This window comes from Phyllostomus hastatus, unplaced genomic scaffold, assembly GCF_019186645.2.
Source record: "Phyllostomus hastatus isolate PE091 unplaced genomic scaffold, TTU_PhHast_1.1 phas_scaffold_585, whole genome shotgun sequence".
Classification (NCBI taxonomy): Eukaryota; Metazoa; Chordata; class Mammalia; order Chiroptera; family Phyllostomidae; genus Phyllostomus; species Phyllostomus hastatus.
In genome coordinates this window covers 18,254,525-18,275,206 of record NW_025334037.1, presented here as the reverse complement: position 1 = coordinate 18,275,206, position 20,682 = coordinate 18,254,525, and the positions used below count along the sequence as shown (strand labels likewise).

Sequence of the window (20,682 nt, the reverse complement as noted above, 5' to 3'; positions counted from 1 at the left end):
GTAGTCAAGGCTCTTTTCAGAGTCAAGATGTTTTCCTCCCACCACTAGTTGGTGGGTTGTGTTCAAGTATTAAATTTGCAGGCATATAAATAAGGGACATTTTGTCTGGAACAAGGGAGTTAAGAATATTGGGAAACCTTAACATGGCCTTTACATACTGAAATTTTTTTTAGAGTTCTTCTAAGTTGTCTCCATTCAACCTCGTTTAATGTTTATGTCTTGCCAGTGATACCACAGATGTTACCTATTACATATCTTATCAAGAAATGCTTTGCATTTACAAAGTTGAGGATCTAACTTTACATTTGAGAGATAATGATTTGGACAATGCAGAATCTACTGTTCTCATACCTAGTTGCACCAACAAGCTGTTTCACACTCGATATACAACTACAGTAGGGAGAACATAAACTATCAAACGTAGGTAGGTAGGGGCAATTCTCTCCACCTGAAAATGAACAAAGACAAGCAAGTGGGACTTGCTTTCTCCAGTGAAAGAACTTACTTCCAGCTTTCTAGCAAGTCTGGGTTGATAGACAGTTGGATGTGACCCTCAGGATGCTTCTGTGATTTATCAGGTGATCTTTTAGGTCACCTCATCTAGTCTCCCTGATAACATTATGAGGCCCTGGTACTGGTACCCTGTTTTCCAAAGAAGTAAATCAAGCTCAGAGAGTTGAATTCCCAAGTTCACATCATATGAAGTGGTAGCGCTGGGCCTCCAAGCCCAGATCTAATTCCAAAAGCCCAGGCTCTTCCAGCCTCCCCGTGGGGCCTTTCACCTCACTGTCAGCTCCAGCGGGCCTGGAGACTCAGTCCAGCACTCTGCACCAGACAGCTGCCTTCACATTTCTGTGTATTCAGTGGCTTCTCATTGGATTCTGGGTTCTGGGGGGCTTTTAGAGCCATGCATGCTCCATTCCCTGTTCCCCACCTCTTCTTCTCTTCTAGAGTTGCTGCTGGGAGCTCCAGCTCAGTGAAATGGACAGAAGGGCAGAGCAAGTGAGTGGACAATGCGATGATGGCAAATGGCATAGGCCTTGTTGGTGGTGCCTGGGGGTGATGCAGGAGTTAGGACTGACGAGGGGTAATCAGGATAGCCATCAGTGCCCTGGGATGGGAAACTTCCAGTCGTCTCTCTCTTTCTGCTTCTTATGTATTGAGGACATGCTGTGGATGAAAGTGGAGTGGTGACGCTTCTCATCAATATACTCCTGGAAAACAGTTCTTAGAATGATGCAGTAGCAACCCTGCTCATTTCTTCATGACTCTCATAAACTAAATTTGTGGCATTACACATATTGCTGTTAGATCAGTCAGATCTTTCAGTCATACTTCACTTGCCTTTTCTCCCTTTACCTTTACATCTTTAAGGGAGGACTTAATTGTTACCCCGAGTCTATGGCCAGACTTCCTGCAAAGAATTTTTCCTTCCCAAACATCTGCGCCTTCCTCAGTCCTGGAGCCTGCACCCTGGGATGTTTCTGGAACTATTTCTTCTGATTTCATTTTCTCTGCTCGAACACCAGGACCAGCCTCCCTCTCCTCATCATCCTCCCCTTTATTGGCTTGGTCCTGCTTTTTTGAGTTGTCTTTCAGTAACCAGCAGAGTTGTTTCTCATCTTTTTTTTTTCCATCTTTTAAGACTTGCTGTTAGATCATTCTCTCCACCCCACCCCCAATTTTTCTTTCCTTTTTTTTTAAAGATTTTATTTATTTATTTTTAGAGAGGGAGGGAGAAAGAGAGAGAGAGAAACATCAATGTGTGGTTGCTGGGGGCCATGGCCTGCAACCCAGGCATGTGCCCTGACTGGGAATCGAACCTGCGATGCTTTGGTTCGCAGCCCACACTCAATCCACTGAGCTACACCAGCCAGGGCTCAATTTTTCTCTTTTATTCAAATTTCCACTTCCTCTCTCTAGACCTTAAAAGAAGAAGCTTCCTGTTGATTTAATTCTGTTCTTTCCCCACTTGCATCCAAGGAAGGGGATGCCGACAAGTTCAGCATTCCACCTCCTCCCAACTTACGTTTCTTGGCATCTTGGTCCTACCATTTCTTTCTGGGTCTCTTCCTTTCTTTCCCCCTTCTCCACTCAGCATTCAGTATCTCCCCCCAAACTAAATGCCACGAATAGATGGAACATGATTTTGAAATGTGTATGTTACAGTTTTTAAAAGTTTGAGTGCAGGTTTTTTTTTCTTTTTTGCTTAATTACAAAAATTACAGATAAAGAATCTCGGCATCTGTTTGAATCTGGGTCTTTCCACAGTTGAGGTAATTTTGACATCTTTCAAGGTCTTTAGACATGTGGTAATAGTCACTTGCTGGGGAGTCAGAAGCTATACTGTAGGAGGAAACACTGAGTATGAATAATTTATCTTTTTCAATTCCACATAAGAAAAAAAAACTAGACAAGTTTTTTCATAGGTCTGATGCTTACATTTTGAGACAGGATTTCTGGAATCAAGATGTATTTCTAGAATACTGACTTCATTCAGAGAGCTGCCAAGGATCAGGTGGCTGCAATAGTCCCACAGAAGAGCAACTCTTTGGAGAGCAAAACCCATGTGCGGTTGCCTAATTTACTAACCTGATCTCTCACGCTGGGCGTGTCCTTTCAGAGCATGTGGCAACTCCGCCAACATCCGCTCCCATCTGTGAATGGAACATTTGTCCAAGGGGGGATGTTAACAGTATTGGACCCCGGGTGAGCGGCTTTACCCATGTTTCCTCTTCTGATCTCATGACAGTCCTAGGTTTGTGGCCACATCCACCTTTCGGGTGAGGAGGCTGGTGAGATTAAGCCACCTAACCAAGCTCTCGTAGGGGGCAAGTGGCAGAATGATGCTGAAACCCTCGCCTGTCTGACTCTAGATTCTGGGCCCCAGATTAGAGTTTCTTGAGCTTTCAGATTGTGACCACAGTAGAAGACCTCTCACACTGAGATCCGATACACACACGTGCGTGTGCATGCACACACACAATATGAAATTTCAGAAAACAGTACTTACCCGTGGTCCATGCTGTGCGCACTGACAGTTTCTGCTTTATTCCACATCATTTCTCAAGTGCTGGTAGTTATATGTAGATCGATTTTACAAACCACGGGTGGGTGATGACTCACAGGTTGCCTCTCTTTTAGCTCGTGAGGACAATGCCTCCCTAGCTCTTTCCTCCGGGCCCTCAAATAGCTGAGCACGGGATTCCGCGGAGTCTGTTATTCCAGCAGAAAGTTTGTTTTTTCCTAGAGGGGACGTAATCTGGGTAGGCGTCATTATTCCCTGTAATACCAAATTTACTTTCTTTTGTCATGATATAAGAACACTGAAAATGCACTTCAGAAAAGATATTTCGTAAAGACGGATAAAGAGAAAAAACCCATCTTCTGCTTTAATCTGTAAGCAGTGTCCTGACACTATTTTGAAATCGGTGGTAAGAAAAGCGTGGTGACAAGGTAGATGTAGAACAGGAAAATGGGAGGTTTCACTCATGCTTTGGAGAAGAAAGATGTAAGTCCCATGTTGCTCATAAAAATGAGGTACTATCAATTTTTTATTAAAAGATCATGTACTTCAGACTCACCCCCACTAAATATATGTTCATGTCTTCTTTCCTTGACAGTGTTACTTTTATTAAAAAAATAAGGTTGTTTCCTCTTGTCCTAACCAGTGCACGGAGACGTCTTCCGTTAGATGTCTGGGAGGTGATGGGCTAGTGGGCGGGGCCGGTTTTCGGGGAGAGCACGGGAAGAGGAGAGGAAAGCCTCATGTATAATGGGGAGGGGCGGATGCCACTGTTTTACTCTCGTCTCCTTCTCCCTTTACTCGTTTTCTAATCTCTGCCTGCTCCTGGGACCAGAATTACTTTTATGACCTCACATGGGATATCATTGTATTTCAATTTCAAGTCAAAGAGAAGATACTTTATGAAACCACTTTCTTAACTCTGACCCTTGACCTCACCCACAAACAAAATTAGATTTTTCCAGTGGGTCACTGAGAGGAAAAAGTTGCCAGGGACCTTCTCTAAGTATTAGTCCACCTTTACGAATAATTCTGTTTACGGTGCCTTGGCATTGCCTGCTTTTATTTTTTGAAAGAGATTTTCTATGTGCTCTTAATGGCTGCTGAATTTTTAAGGCTGCTCACAAGCCTTGGCTACTCTGTCAGCCTCTGTTTTGTCTCTCCTGAAGAAAATATCCTGCAAAATGGAGAAACACAGCAACCTTGACCGTGGTCCAAGTTATTAAAACAAGGAAGAAGTTATTCTCCGGGGACGTGGGTAGGGGGAGTGGGAAATTGAACACAATGGAAATGGTAAAGGAGTGCTGAGCAAAATGAATGTCCCTTTGCTGGTCCAAGAAGTTCTCAGACTATTGGGAACACACAGTATTTGACCTGTGGACGCTTGAAAGGAAACACGAAAGCCTCGTGACGAGTGATGTATGGTGCGAGCAAAGCTGCGCGGTTTGGTGGGGCCAAGGCTGTTGAATCTGGAGAAGGTTCCCCGCTAGACATGGTCTCATCCCCGAGAACCTGTGCCAAAAGAGATAGCTGTCTTCTCTGGCTGGGAGCTCCGATACACAGCCCAGCACCTTCCCTCTCCAGCTCGTGAACATAAGGTACTCGTCCAAGAGATTTACTTCTTGAAAATGCATAGCTGCTTTTAAGTGACTCCTGGAGCTTGAGACGCAAAAGCAAAGGTGGAGAGAAGCAGCTCTGTGAACACCAGCATTCCTGCGTGTGCTTCTCCACCTTTGCCCCCAGCAGAAAGTTAAGTTCTCCTTTTAAATAAACGATTACATTGATGCTTTGTGAGCAATAGTTCTTTGCCTTGCATGGGACTTGGCTAGGCGCTGTTAGCCCTAGTGCAGAGCAGAGCGTGGGACTGCGGGGCTCTCAGGATGGAGAGGAAGACTTGGATTTCTTTTTTTTTTTTAATTTTATTTTAATCATTGTTCAAATACAGTTTTCTCCTTTTTACTCCCAGTCCAGCCCCCCCTCCCCCCACCCCTCCCCACTTCCCTCCCATTACCACCCTCCCCCTAGTTTTTGACCATGTGTCCTTTAAGTTTGTTCCCGTGAACCCTTCCCAATGTCCCCTGAAATTCCCTCTACTCTCCTCTGTGGTCACTGTCAGCCTGTCCTTTATTTCAGTGTCTTTGGTTATATTTTGCTTGCTTCTTTGTTTTGTTGTTTAGGTTCCTGTTAAAGGTGAGATCATATGGTATTAGTCTTTCACTGCCTGGCTTGTTTCGCTTAGCATAATGTTTTCCAGCTCCATCCACGCTGTTGCAAAGGGTAGGAGCTCCTTCTTTCTTTCTGCTGCATAGAATTCCATCGTGTAAATGTACCATAGTTTTTTGGTCCATTCGTTTACTGATGGGCATCTAGGTTGCTTCCAGCACCTAGCTATTATAAATTGTGCTGCTATGAACATTGGGATGCACAGGTTCTTTTGGATTGGTGTTTTAGATTTCAAGTCATGTCCCGGTTCCTGTCCGAGTGGATTGATTCAGTTGTTTTTTTTGCCTTCACTTTTCACTTACTTGCTACTACTTTCTCCTCCCTGATTGTTCACCTTTCCCACTTTTTTCCTTTAGGCTTATGACCAATGGATTCATTTAATTATGTATAAGTTATACAAAAGTTAGAAAATACAAATATATAGGGGAAGAAATAGCACTCCTCTCAATAGCCCAGTGAAACTACAGTAAGTATTACGTTGCATATGCCTTTAGACTTTTTTCTATGTGCACACATACATCTTGTATCACTTTCTAACAAATGACTGGATTCTGCTTAGATCTGATTCAGCAAATGCATGGCTATAGCCCATTGCCGTTTCAACCTTCACGAGGGCGTCAACTTTTTGAAAATATTGTCAACCTCTCAAAAAATAGTTTGCGCTTTATAGACTTCCCGTCTCCACACCACGTTCTTAACTATTTTATTTTGAAGCAAAGAGTCATTTTGTTTTTGTAAAGGAGAGGAAGAATGACAGGTTTGCTCCAGTCAGGAGAAGGAGGGAGCTGAGCAGGAAAGATAGAGAAAGGGCTGGTGGTGACAAAGGGGCCAACTTGGACATGAGGAGCTGGGTGCGCTCAGCACAGGGAGGTGGGCTGCATGAGGACTCCAATCTGTTGGTGGAGGTGTGTGTGAGAGAGTGAGTGTGTGTGTTGGAGGGGGAGAGGGTAGCAGATGAGTGGAGGATCTCTTACATGAACTAAAGGAGATGTTGAACCTCTCATGTCTGATCCCATTGTGGTCCCTTCCGAGACCTTCTACTCACCATGTATCCTTCTCCCTGTCTTCCATCCGAGAAAAAAAACCCATCCCTTATAGCTAGAAAAACATTGATATAGAAGCTGCTTGAATAAAAAGTCGTTCTGAAGTAGAAGTTGATCTGAAATAAGGGCTACTGTGCATTTTAGAATTTTTTCCCCTGCTAAAGCAAACAAGTTCATTTATTCTGGGTTTATTTATTTCTAACTCTTCATTTAAAAGGCAAAGCCACAGATGTAGTGTTCTTAAGGCTAAGATGGTGAGTCTATTGAAAAACGAAAACAATTTTTTTCCCTTTGATCATGAAAGTAACACAGGCTTATTATTTTTTAAAAATTCAGACAATACCAAAACATTATAAAGAAGTACCCACATATTTGTTTTCTGATGAGAATAATCAAGAAGAGGCAACCCCCCCCCCAAAAAAAAACCCCAGAAAAAACCCCAACAACCCCGGGAATGGATGGGAGGGGGTGGAATTGCTGGAGCTGCGTCCTTGAGAGAGCAGAGGCTCTGTGAGCCAGGGCGTGTTCCCAGTTAGCGAGGAGTCAGGACACTTCATTTAGTAACAATACTGACTTACAAGAGTTCTTTGTTTAAAAGGACGTTAATCCTTTGCTCGTCATAGTTACTGCCAGTCTTTTCTATGGTTTGTGTTTTAACTGTAAATGTTTTTTTCTGTCAGAATTTTTTTTATATAGGAAATGTCAGTTCATGCATCTTTTTGTTACGTGTATTTTCACCTTTATTGAGATACAATTGACATTTAACATTATATAACTTTACGATGTACAGTGTGATTATTTGAAGCACATATTTGCATATGTTGCAAAATGATGACCGCAGTAGTGGTTTGCAGAATGGTTACCTGCGTAGTGGTTAGTTAATATCTCTGCCACTTTGTCTGAAGCACAGAATGGTGGCTGTAAATAACAATACTGTATTAAATACCTGGAAGTTGTTAAGAGGGTAAATCTTAAATGTTCTTACCGCACCGTAAAAAAGAAGGTAATTGTATTAAGTATTTTCCTCGGCTGCTTTTGAGTAATAATGGCTCAAGTTTTCAAGTTTTGGCTTTTCAAGTTTTAGTTTCAAGTTTTTGGCTTTTATATCATGCCTGGAAAGATTTTTTCTGTCCCAAAATTCCTTTTTAAAATTACTTATTTATTGGTATATTTTTGATTCGCTTTTTCCATTTAAACATGTAATTCATCCTGCATTTAAAAATTTGGCAGTTGTATTTCACCTTGATTTGTTTCTGGATGAATAACCAGTGTCCCCAAACTGTTTTGAATAATCTATCTTTTTCTCACTGATTTTTTATCAATTCTTGTATCCTATCAAATTCCTTGGATCCATTTGTAGACTCTGTTTTCTTCTTTTGATCAGTCTGGCTCTTGCTGCCAAGTATCAGACTGGTGTTTTGTTTTCTTTTTTTCCTATAACTTTATATTCTGTTCAATGATCCGATATTTCCCTAGCATTATACTTTTAAAAAACTATTTCTGGCTACTGTCTCTCATTTATTTTAAGATGAACTTTAGATTCATTTTGTTAATTTCAGAGAAAGTCTATCAAAATTAGTTCATTAATTGTGACAAATGCACCTTACCAACGTGAAATGTTAATAATAGAGGAAACTGGGTGTGTGGTATAGGGGAACTGTCTGTATTATCTTAGAAAATCTTCTGTAAATCTAAAATTGTTCTGAAACAGCAAGTTTTATTTTTGAAAGTCTTAATTAGGATTTTGATTGGATTGCATCCAGTTTAAAAATAAGCTTTGGACAAGATTGACTTTTGAAAAAAATTTTAATGCTTTCTTCAAGAACGTGGTATTTTTTTCAACCTTTTTTTGAGTTTTGTTCTATGTCAGATGTTCCTGTTTAGAATTTCCTCCTTTTCAAGATTTTTAACAGAATGCTGCTGGCCTCAAAGTGTGAGCGAGTGTGTTTGAGAGTGTGATTCTTTTGGGTGTATTACAGGTTTTTCTTCGTTTCTTCACCATGAATTACTTTGCTGTGTTACTAACATCGGTTTGGAGGGTAGGGCCTGCAGAAAAGATCGCTCTGCACGTGGCCTTCGTACCTACAGACCTCAGTTTCAGCTGGAGACGCAAGAGGGACCTTAGTCTTAAGAGCTCTGTGCAGGATGCTGGGGTTTTAGGGAGGGGATTTTTTAAAGTAACTGGGCATGTTTGAGTAAATTTTTCTGTTTCAAGATTGTGTGAGCCGGCTGGGCGGGAGCCGTTGGGAACCTGTGTGGAGTGCAGGGTTCATCTGTCATGTGGATTCAGGACCCCCATTCTTGGGGTAAAGCTAGCAGCAGTCTGTGGCCATAGAGCAAAACGCTGGGGCTATGGAATCCAGTGGATTAGGTAAAACTGGGATTTTGATGAATTAGTACCTCAATGTCAGACCACGTATAAGGGGAGACACAGATATTTCTTATATGGTCTGATGAGGTGGTTTGTGAGAATGCGAATTCCTGTGTGCGTATGCACTGACATAGGAAGGGAAGTCATGCCTAAAAATATTCGTGGCCCTGGTCAGGTAGCTCAGTTGATTACAGCATCATTCCAATGTACCGAGGTTGCGGGTTCACTCTTGTTGGGGCACATGCAAGAAGCAACCAATGAATGGATAAATAAGTGGAACAACAAATTGACCTCTCTCTCTCTTTTTCTTCCCCCTTTCTTCTCCTCTCTCTCCCTAAAAATCAATAAATAAAAAATTAAAAAAACATATCCTTCCAAATAGTATGGGCCAGTAGTAAACATAATGGATATTTTTGGATTATGTTGTCCCCAAACTATTTTGAGAAACTGGATTTAAAATATCTCTCAGCTCTGTTCCGAGTGTGAAATAAGAGGAAAAGGTCAGCTGGAGGAGGTGTATGTGCCCTTTCAATGGTGAGGGTGGCTCGATGGTTCATAAGGGCTGATTTATACAAGCATTTTTGTGAGGCCATTAACCATTCAGCCAGTGTCCCCTATTAAACAGTGGCCAATGATTAGGCTGCATGGGAAGTGGAGACATATGAGCTGTGACTATAAAGAAACTTTCAGAAGAGGAGTTTAAACTAGGTTTTAGTAATAATAGCATGGTTGGGACAAATGGGCATCTTCCTGAAGGCAATATGTTGAAGGGACCAGTACTCATTTACAGGTATCCTGTTTTGATGTTTGTTGAAAAAATAACTCCAGTTACCTTTAGATAACTCTTAGATCACATATTAATCTGGGTTTTTTTCTGTAGACAGTGGCAGGACCCCAGTTGTAACTAGCATAGGTCGAAGGAGAAATTTAGTGGCCTAGTGTATTGTATTTATAAACTCCATGTCTGGATTCAGGGGTTCAGACAGTGTCATTAGAACACTTTCATTGTCTCTTGTCTCTGTTCTTCTCTGTACTGGCTGCCTTCTCAGGCAGGTTGTCTCTACTGAGGCAAAAATAGCTCAAGGAGAGACCTCTATGGTGGCTCTTCTCTAGCAAAAGACCCAGGGAAGGCTCTGATTGGCCTGGATTGGATCATGTGGATAGAAAATGCAGTGCTCTGATTGGCAAGGCCCTAGGTATGTCCTCACTCCTGGATCCTGAGGGTGGAGTTAGAAAAGGGTGATTCCTGAAAGGAAAAGAGGGTTGTATTGTCAGAGGAAGGTGGGATGGATGTGAAGTGGTCAAAGCAAGAGATACTCAGTAATTTACAAAGTCAGAGTTAACGAAAGTGGGGTGAGTCCTTTTCCCCTTCAAATACTATGTGGAGATGGATGCCATAGAGATGAATGAGACTTGGATAGAAAATAAATGAAAGATGGTGTGAGGGGAAAGTCTTCTTTCTAATGCTCATGAGAAAACTGTTCATTAAAAGGTACAGTAGTTAGAATTATTACCATTGTGCAATTTCTCATTGAAATGGACACAAAATATATTGTTTTTGTTACAGTAAAAAATGCATAGTTTTCTTGAGGTCTGACCTGAAAGGAAACACCTGAAGGCAGGAGGAAGGTAAATTTTTTAAGTAAAAAAAATAGATGATTCTTTTCTGTAGACTACACTTCTGAGGAAATTTTATACCTATGAATTATCAGATTATAGGCATTACTTACTTGCTTTCTTTTAGCTTAATCAAATTTAAGTTTGTAGTTTTATTTTTAGGTTCTACTTTCTCTGCTGAGATAGGGAAAGAAATTTCATTTTTTTTGTCTTTTCCCTTTATATTCTCAGGAGCAGATTAATCTTTTGGTTTTAAATATATCACTGATTTGTTAGATTCCTATTATAAAAGATTAAATTACACAGGCACAGAAAAGAGAATGACTAGATGGCATCGCTGATACTATTTATGCAGAATTTTGAATTTTATTTGAATAGTGCCCTTAGCTTATCACTCTCGGGCGAAGAATAAATTAATGTCCATGTGGAACTAGAGGTGGCTGTGCCAGGTTGCCCCCAGCTCGGAATTTGTGCAAAAGGATGATCCATTATCTCTTCATTTTTCCAAGGTGGGTCTTATAAATGGATATGAAAGTGAGTTTTGGAATTCCTCTGGCTACAGGGAAATTCTGTTTTCATTCACTAAAGCTTTAAACCTAAGCTTTCCCGTGTGACCACTGAGGCTTCCTAAAGGAAGCTTCTGGTTCCTTGGGCCCTAAGTCCTCTGGGGCCCAACGTCCAACCGTCTCTGGCTCACCCTCGTGTATGGTGCGCATTTGTGCTGAGGCTTGTTTTGTTGGTTCTGGTTTATTTTGTTGGTTGTCCTCTCTCAACTCTCTTTTACACATAACTGTCCTTCCCACCTTCTCCTCATTCTGTGTTCTCCTCTCTTGACTGGTTGGAGATAGCAGGTCAGTTGGGCAGCAGAAATTTCCAGAGTCTGGGTTTGGCAGATTGCCTCCTCGTACAGCCTTTTAACTCGGTCTCCATCTATCTCCTGTGTTTTCTATGTGCAGGCAGGTAGATCGAGAGGCTCGGTTAGATTTGGGTCTTTTTTTTTTGGCAAGAGTAATTGACCAGTGGTGGTGTGTTTGGCCTTATTTCAAAGCACAGTTTCTTAACGTGGCTTTCCGTTGCTCATGTCCCTCGAAAGCCAAAGCAGCACATTAGACAGGTGTGACAGTTCTCCAGGCTTGCAGTGAAGTGTATTGCCAACGCCAAAAGGAATCAGGCACTTAAGTGTCTCATGTATGAGCCTCACTGTCAAGAATAGAGAGAAAAGAGGGGTTGATGGGTAAACTCCTTTTTTTAATTATTTTGAGACACAAGAGTTTGAAGTTGTCCCAGGTGCTTCTTTTCCATTTGATATACTCTACAGGGATGAGAAGATAGAGATGAGGACGGGGTTGCCCCCCGGGCCAGCGACAAAGGGTGAAAAGAGAAATGACAGGCCAAAGTTTTTCCCTTTTGAATATTCATATCAAATGTTAATTGTTTTCAAATTGCTCTCTTTGCTTCCCCCCCCGCCTTTTTTTTTACCTCTTCTGTTGATAAGGGATTTCAGGGAAGCTCTGGTTTTCCTCATCTGTAAAATCTCAGTTCTTTTTTTATTAATCTTCTTGTGTCTGTGGAATATCAAAATTAATCATTTCTAAAGAAGCTACTCTTCAAACGTTGTTTTTTTCTGGGCCAAACCTCAATGTACAAGTTTTTAGCATGAAGGCGGCTCATAATTTGTGTTATATGAGGAACATTTTTCTCTTTTTGCAAACTTTCTCAGGACAAGTGATCATGTATTTTAAAGCTATCTAGTAAAAGCGTACTGTCTCAGGATACATTTTTATGCATTGCAAAGCTGTTTAGGAAAATGGACAGTCCACACCCAGTGCCAGAAACGAAGTCAAGAGGAGTATGCATCTGCTTATTAGTTCATTTTCCCAGTTAGGTAGAAAGAATTTTTTAAAAATAAAATTTGTGCTCAGTTTTGACTGCTCTATTACAAATAAGCAGACCATTTCCATCAGTGCATCTCATACTATCTTTTTTAAAAAAAGATTTTATTTATTTATTTTTAGAGAGGGAAGGGAGGGAGAAAGAGAGAGAGAGAAACATCAATGTGCAGTTGCTGGGGGCCATGGCCTGCAACCCAGGCATGTGCCCTGACTGGGAATCGAACCTGCGACACTTTGGTTTGCAGCCTGCACTCAATCCACTGAGCTACGCCAGCCAGGGCTCATACTCATACTGTCTTTATACCAAGTACCTATTGTGCCTCAAGATAGAAGATGAAGTGCACTGACGTGTGGGTATTCTGAACTGGCCCCTCATTGCTCCCACTCTTTTTCCACTTCCACTACATTTTTAAAAACTTCAACAGGCTTGGTTTCATTCACAGCCCTGGAGAAAAGAGCGGGGATCATTCAAATGTTTCCCAGGATGAGAGACATGATAGATGTGAATCCAGCATGGGTTCTTTCACCAGAACTGCCCCCCTCATTCTGAAGGAAGAAGAGCTGAACTGACCTGCACGCAAACCCCATCTCTCCACTTGCCATCTCACGGACTTTGCACAAATAACAGTCTCTCCTTAAACTCCGGTATTCTTTGCTGTGAAGTGGAGGAGAATACCAGTGAGCAATGGTTAACATTTACTGAGGGCATGCCATGTACTGAGCTTTACCTACCTCATTTCCTTCGATTTGGGGAGGGGAAGGAGCTATTTTTCTAATTTTACTTGAAGCTACAGCCAGGGGAAATTGTCATTTGCCTCAGGTGTTTTACCTTAGTGACTCCTGGGGTTGTGCTGAGGATAAAAACTATAAATCTTATAGCTCTCAAAAACTATAAATCTTATAGGCTTGTAAGAAGCATACAAGAAATAATTTTTGTGATTGTTGGCCACCTATCACATCTAATCATTGACCTGAGCATTTTGTTGGGATAAGGTTACTGAGTGATATTAAACTTTTACTCCCCCATCTAGCTTACTTCTTTGATTTTCAAACTAATCTATTAAAATAGGTTATTAGCTTCACTTTACAGTTGATGAGACTTCTCATCTCCAGAATTTTAAGAGAATAAATCTGTGTTGTTTTAAGCCACTGAATTTGCAGTGATTTGTTACAGTAGCTGAAGGAAATGTTAACGCCCTTGAATGAACTGCATGGCAGTTACGGTTTCCTTTCTGTATCTTCCATGCGTAAACCTACCTTCGAGTGGGCCAGTGAAATTTAGAGGCAAATCACTGAAACTTAGAGGTAGACCCGTAGATGACAACTTCTAAATTTTGCTCTAACAGCGCTGGCCCTTCTGGCTGTCCCAGTATAGCATCCTCTTAAGCTTTCTAGGGTTTGGAAAGTTCTACTAGTCAGTTTTCAAAGAACCTGGCACATTCCCACCTTTACTCTGTTGCCACGTGGGGTGAAACAACAGAATCGAGGTGGAATTTTCCAGTTTGCAGCCTCCACTTCAATGCCCAGCCTTAAAGCAGAAACTGCAAGCTGGTGGTCTTTAGGTGAGAGGATGTTTTGTATGACCTGACGATGAGTCTGTCAATTTTCCATTGTTTGCCAGAATTTAACACTCAGGTGATCTTATCTGAAATTCCAGACTTCTGACTTTTCTTGGAGAATGGAAACACCTGAAAATGCTGGGTTCGTGATCATTGACAGGACTTGGCCGGTAGGGTGGAGTCCTGGTTACCTCCTCTGGATGGGATGTGGGGTGGCCAGGGCGACTGTCCCCGTCAGTTCAGTGCCGTCTTACTCTCCAGGGTCACTGTCACTTATTTTTCTCATCTGCTTGGCCCCAGTAGGCTTATCTGAGTGTGTGGCTCTGCTCTAAAGAAAAAAAAAAGGACCAAATGCATTTTCTGACCAGTTTAACAAAGACATAAAATAATTTTGCCCCTTGGCCAATAGTCTGGAAATTCATGGAGAATATGAGAGGTGACAAGAGCGTTAAGACAGGTAAATGTCTTAGTTTTCAGGTAGAAGACAGCAACGACAATGGTGAATTCTGGAAAGCACAGAGCAGTGAGGTTAGCTTGAATTCTTGGGAAAGTTATTAAGCCAGACCTTTGGGAGCTTGTAGGAAAGAAAACGATGGTTAGGAACTAAAGTATGTTAACCACACACAAGGCAGTGTTCAGGTCTGTGTCTTTTTGTGGTGGAATTACTGGTCTCATGGTATAAGGCCACTAGTATAGTGGGTCTTTGTTGCCAAAAGACATTTGATAGTTCCTTTGATGTCCCAGTGGGCAAGATAGGGAATTATGCACTAAACAAGTCATTGGATGAATGACTTGTGCTTAGTTGAGCAACACAAGCAAACGGGCTGTCTTACGTGTGTTTATCACGCTGCACGTGATTGTTAGTGCAGTGCCCTATGGCGGAAGGGGAGCCGCAGTCACATCACTCTGAGCTCCCTTGCCCGTAGCTTCACTTGCCGGCACCTGGCCCACTGGCTCTTCCCTGAACCACAGCTGCCCTCGTTCCCTCTCACTGCGAATCCCTGTGATCCCCCTGACGATGATCTTGGCCAAGGAGTCGTCAAATCCCTTTTCCCTGTCATTCCGCTGGTCAAGTGACTTATCTGTCAAAGAGAAGTGTACTAGGCAACAAAATGAAAAGCCATGAAAGCATTTTATAAAGCACCAATTTCTTATCCTAAGCAAGCCCAGCCTTTCTCAGGTTTGGATCGTGTGCCTGGTTGTGCAGAGTGCTGGGGTTCCTGTACTTTCCTTCCTGTTATCTGGGTTTAAAGGTGGATCCAGTCCCCACCTGCATTTGTATCTGAAGGGCGATTGGGGTCTCTCAGTTGCTTGGTCAGTGGGATTCACACTCTGCTCTAGAACCTTCTTTCTGGTGTCAGCTCCATGAATGATAACACTCTCATCTCTGGGTTAAGATGAAGTTTTACCCCACAACTGCCTAGGGATCTGTGGTCTCTTTATCTGTCAGGTGCATGTTTGGCTCCAGAAATCTCTTCATTAGGCTGGTGGCTCCTTGCCCTTCTCGGAGGGTCTCATGGCTCCAGACCTCCAGAAATCCTGCCCTTGCTCTTATTTGATTCATCTGTAGTAAGTGGCAGTTCTTAAGGCTGGTCTCTCCAGGGGTAAAGCGTGGCTTCACTTGACTGTCTAAGCCAGCAGCTGGGTCTTACCAGTGGCTGTTGTTCCAGTGGCAGCCACCATCTGCCTGAGCCTCTCTGTCTCAGCTTAACTCCTGCTGATGGCTAATGCTCTGTTGGACTGGACCCCATGCAAGTGACCAGGTTCTTTATGATATCTTCCCTCCAGCTGCCCCTGGAGAATCCATCTAGAATCCTATCACTTCATGAATACCAGAGACCAAGTATACATACTGTAGATGCAATAGCTCCCAGCAAAGCAGGGAGGCTCCTTTCCTCTTAGGAAAACACGGGAAAGCTGCTTTTCAAATGTGGAGGTAACATGAAACAGGAATGAAAGCAAATGTTTGAAAGCCAAGTCAAGAGTCAAAAAGATTTCAACAAGTTGAGAATGACTTGCTGAAAGAAATAGAGTGAAATTTATGTGTATAATCCTGAATTGCAGCTTAAAAAAAATCATGTCTTGCCCTGACCACTGTGGCTCAGTTGGTTGGGTGTCGTCCTGCAAAGCAAAAGTTCACAGGTTTGATTCCTGGGCAGGGCATGTGCCTGGATTGTGGGTTCGGGCCCTAGTGAGGGTGTGTGCAAGAGGCAGCTCGATCGATTGCCTCTCATATCGATGTTTCTCTCTCTCTTTTTCTCCCTTTCCCTCTTTAAAAATAAATAAATAAAATCTTTTAAAAAATTCTGTCTTCAGGCTCAAGGTAGGTGATAACTGCCTTGAATGAACTGCAGTTCATTTTGGGGTGGGGGTTGTAGCTGGAGATCTTATTTGGCTGACAAAGACCACTGTGACCTCAGTGCCAAGAAGTGATGTGCTCTTAGGTGTGTAAATGGCAGTAACTCTGTCCAGATGGAGGGGGGAAACCCCAGGCCCTTAGCCCAGGGATTGAGCCCTGGCAGCCTGTGGGCCCAATGCATTGTGCTGTGTTTGACTTGCACACTGATTTTGGAAAATTTGGAATGGAACCCTTTTGGGTGAGGCATGTGCTCTCTAGTCTCGGGCACTGATATTTGTCACTTCCCTGACTCTAAAGGCTTTTGTGTTTGTGGATGGTTCTCTCTTCTCACTCCTTTATAGATGCAATCTTCCGGGGCCTAGGAATCCATCCTGAGCCCACACTTTGAGAGGTACTTAATAAAATGTAGGGGATCAAGAAGAGGAGGACCCAGCTAGTAAAGGACTTTGGATACCAGTTCTTGTTGTAATAGTGGCAAGAACCACAGTTCTGTAGCCCAGAGAGCTGTCTTCAACAGGTAAAGGATTACCTATTAGGTGTCTTCACACCTAAAGGATTGTCATGTGCAAGAGGAGTTAGATTCAGCCCACCTCGTGGGACATTTATGAACTATGCACCTTTTACTTCAGTCACTAAGGTGAGAGGATACATAAAGGAGCAAGTTGGTCTCTGTCCTCAAGGCCAAGTTTACCATAGAGCAGAAGAGATAACACAGAGATGGCTGTAAAATGGTAATACTCATTCTGTGGTTCTTCAAAAGACAGAAACAAGGAGGCGGATTTCAGCTTGGTTGAGAAAGGCTTCTCGTAACAACAGAAACTTTCCTCAAGCAGACTGGGCTGCTTTAACAACTTGTGACCAGTCATACTGTTCAACTGTTGGGGATGAGCTAGAGGAGCTTTGAATGGCGGTTGGAGTAGATGACCTTTTCACCTCTATGCATGTGTGGTTCCAAGACCACAGACTTGATTTCCTTGCCTTATCTGGGGAGAGTCGTCACTGAGCCCACAGGCTGTACTCGGCATCCTGTGCAGACCACACAGGAAAGTGTTGGGCTGCAGGGTTTCCACAGTGTGGAACTGTATTGTGTGCTTGTCCTCTGTAGCCCCGAGAGCCAGTAGGCAGGGCCCAGCTGTCTTTCTAATTCATGGACCCGGTAAAAGAGTCCAGTGGCATATTTGGCGGCTGCACTCTTGTTGCTGGTTGCTGCTTTTGTCTGTTGGCTTGCATCTGGCTGGGAGGCTCCTGTCATTCCTTTTGAGTGTCACAATGCTTCATTTCCCGGGACAAGTATCCTGAGTAATGTCTATGTCCCGTGCCCCCCAACCTCCAGAAACCCAGAAACATCCAGAGACCAGCTGCCAAGACAGGATATTCCTAACTCTCTTCCTTTGATGGCAGAACTTGAAGATATTTCTTCTGCTGTATCCTAGAGACCCTCCAGCCCTAGAAAATCTCTAAGTCACGCTTGGGCTGCACGCAGAAGGCTAAAGCAAGCAAAGGCAGTATCTCTTCACAGCCTTGGAGGCAAAATCTTCTGGCCGCAGCATTCTTGTCCTGTCCTCCTCCTGCCGCCCCATCGCCATTGTCATCAGCTCTCACTTCCCCAACCGTCTGTGTAATTGTAAGGAACGCAGACACGGCCTCTTTTTCTTGGCAAGCACGTTCGAAGCTTCAGAAAGGCAGATACTATCTGGGCTTGGCATGTCTCTCCAGTGTTTGCGCGGTTGACCCCGGTGCAGCTCTTTGAGACATTTCCCTCCAGATATGTCAAAAATCACCTGGAAGATGTACAGACAAGGTATGTGTAGTAGGTCAGGGGCCATGAACTGCCATGCATCTCCTCAGGCTTCTGTCACCGCTCTGTGCAGAGGAGACAGACGGTCCTTTCTCAAAAGCTCAGAGCCAGAATGAGTGTGAAACCCTACAGCTGCTGTGGCCGCAGGGCGTGTGGACACATTAGTCGTCCTGGCAGATACTCTTCCCTCTCAGGAATTCCTTCCCCTGGGTGAGTGACAGCTGAGCTGGCCCCAGGCTTTCCCCACAGCTTCAGGTGGAGTGGGCTCATCAGCCTGGCTACCTGCTCCTGCACCCGGAGCCCTGGGACCTCTAGAGTAACAGCCAGAGGGTGGAGGCTCTCAGCCCTGATAGCCATTAATTGCACCTGGAGGCTTAACCACGTGCTGGTCTGTGGACCCCGTTCCCCAGAGGTAACTTTCTAAAAGCAGCTTTACAAGTGTAGTTCACTCATTTGGAGTATATAATTCAACAGTCCTGGTATAGTCAGAGTTGCCCAACTGTTACCACAGGTTGGGAGCATTTTGAGCGGTCACTCTGCACTTCTCTCCAGCTTCCCCAGCCCTGGGCAGCCAACCATGGGTCTGCTTCCTGCCTGTAATTATGCCTGTTCTGGATATTTCGTATATATGGAATCACACAATAGGTGGTCCTCTGTGATTGACCTCTTCCACTTAGTATGATGTTTTCAAGGTTTGTCTACATTATCATGTATCAGTATTTCATTCCTTTTTATAGTGAAATAATATTCCACCTTATGAATATACACTATAGTTTGTTTCTCCACCCCGCATCAGCGGGCGGCCATCTAGGTCTACTCCACTTGTTGGCTAGGGGGAGTTAAGTGCTGCTCATAAATGAGGTGTACAAGTTTCTGTGTAAACACATGATTCATTTCTCCTGGGGATACACCTAGAAGTGGATTGCTGGGTCACATGGTAACTTTATGTGTAACCTTTTGAGGAACTGCCAGGCCTTTTCCAAAGCAGCTGCACCATTTCACAGAGGAATTTCATAAACGCTCTCCATGGTGATTCTAGATGTGAGTATAATGTGCTGCCCATGTGGAATAAAAACCCTTACTCTGCCTCATTTGGAAGTAAAGTGACTGCAGAACAGATATCAGCTTTTTCCCGAAAGAGAGAATACTTTTGGAACAGAACACGCACCCTTTCCAAGTGGTTATTTTCAACATTCCTTATCCCTCAGCCCTCACTAGGAGTCCAAGGTTAGCCTGAGCCTCGACTTGGGGACTGGTCAGTCTAGTGCTGGGGGAGATTATCCAGTGTCCATCTTTGACAGGGGCTGGCTGCAAAGAGTTAAGTTGATCTGGAAAGCTGATCTGAAGGTTACGCGGAGCAGGGCCACAGATGTGTAACCACTTCTGAGGATGTAACATCTCTTCTTGTGTCATCACTTTCTGGGTGCTCTCTGGTAAAAACTGAGTCATGAGGTGCTGACAAACATCCATCGCACTTGATGTGAACTTGAGGCATCTGTTCATTCCTGAGATATTTGCAGCTGTCAGCCCTGCCATCCAGACGGTAAACAACTTGCTGGGGATGAACTCCTGTCACTGTGACTTCCCCCGCTTGTCTGAGAGAGGCACAGACCCAGACGGCGCAGCGTGTCTGCGAGGATCTGAGCTCGAGGGAGCGCTGTGTGGTGGCGAGGCCAGGACTGAGTGGCCCCGCCCTGCATAAAACCCTGCTTCCAAAGTAGCCCCCGTGGAGAGAGGCCAAAATCAGCTGTTCTCCTGTGAGCTTTTAAAAACATTCCCGCTGCTGCAGATGCCCATTTTGAAGTGGCGCCTGTGGACCCACCTGAGCCTCATTCTCTCTTCTTCGTGTTCGCAGCCACGGCACAGGGTATGAGAGCGACAACCACACCACGCCCATTCTCTGTGGGGCCCAGTACAGGATACACACCCACGGCGTCTTCAGGGGCATTCAGGTGAGTACCTGGGGTCCCGCTGGAAGTGAACTTCCCTGCCTCTTTCCCTTCTCCACACCCTTTCACTTCCATGCTGATGGCCGTTGGACCCTAGCAAGTCTGTTCCTCACTGTATGCTCCTGTGACAGTAGGGACCCCTCCTTTTCCACGGGGGCGGGTAGGGCAGCCTCCTCCCGTCTGGAGGCCAGTGTGGAGGGGGCTGCCTCTCTGGTTCAGGCCAAGATGCTTCTTGCAGAATCCCCTCCTTCCTTTTTTTCATGGTTTAATTTGCCTTTTCCATGGTGGGCTGCACAGCTCTTATATTTGGGGTGAACTGGGCTTGCTTTTGACTTCTAAGAAGACTTGGTCTGCATTGTAAAGCACCCAGAGGTGGACTCTATCTTGCCAAGTGTTGCTATAATACTAATGATAACACTGCCTATGGCTGGACACTTTCTATATGTCAGACATTGTGCAAAGTTTTATACATGGACTTTTTAAAAAAAATAGACTTAATTTTTTAAGGCAATGTTGGGTTTAAGGAAAAATTGTGCAGAAAGTAAAGAGCATTCCAGTAACCAACCCCCCCCACCTGCCACGATTAGCATCTTGCTTTGGTATGCATATTTGTTAAGATGGATAAGCCAATAGTGACCCATTATTGTTAACTAAAGCCCGTAGTTTACATTAGGATTCACTGTTTGTGTTGTGTCGTTCTATGGGTTTTGTTAAATGCAAACCTCCATGTACCTACCATTAGACTATCATACAGAATAGTTTCACTGCCTAAAAATGTCCTGTGCTCCCCCTCTTCATCCCTCCCCCTCTCTCTTCTTCCCCTGCCCCCACAACTGGTGATCTTTT

The 20,682-nt window shown here is 43.7% G+C and overlaps 1 protein-coding gene across 1 annotated transcript in view; it reads left to right on the top strand.

Annotated features, from left to right (window-relative positions):
* WT1 (WT1 transcription factor) overlaps positions 1-20,682 on the top strand; it is a 48,998-nt gene that overhangs the window by 18,280 nt on the left and 10,036 nt on the right. The window contains exon 5 of the mRNA XM_045825618.1: positions 19,743-19,839. Coding sequence (XP_045681574.1) covers positions 19,743-19,839 — 97 coding nt within the window. The remainder of the gene's footprint in view (positions 1-19,742; positions 19,840-20,682) is intronic.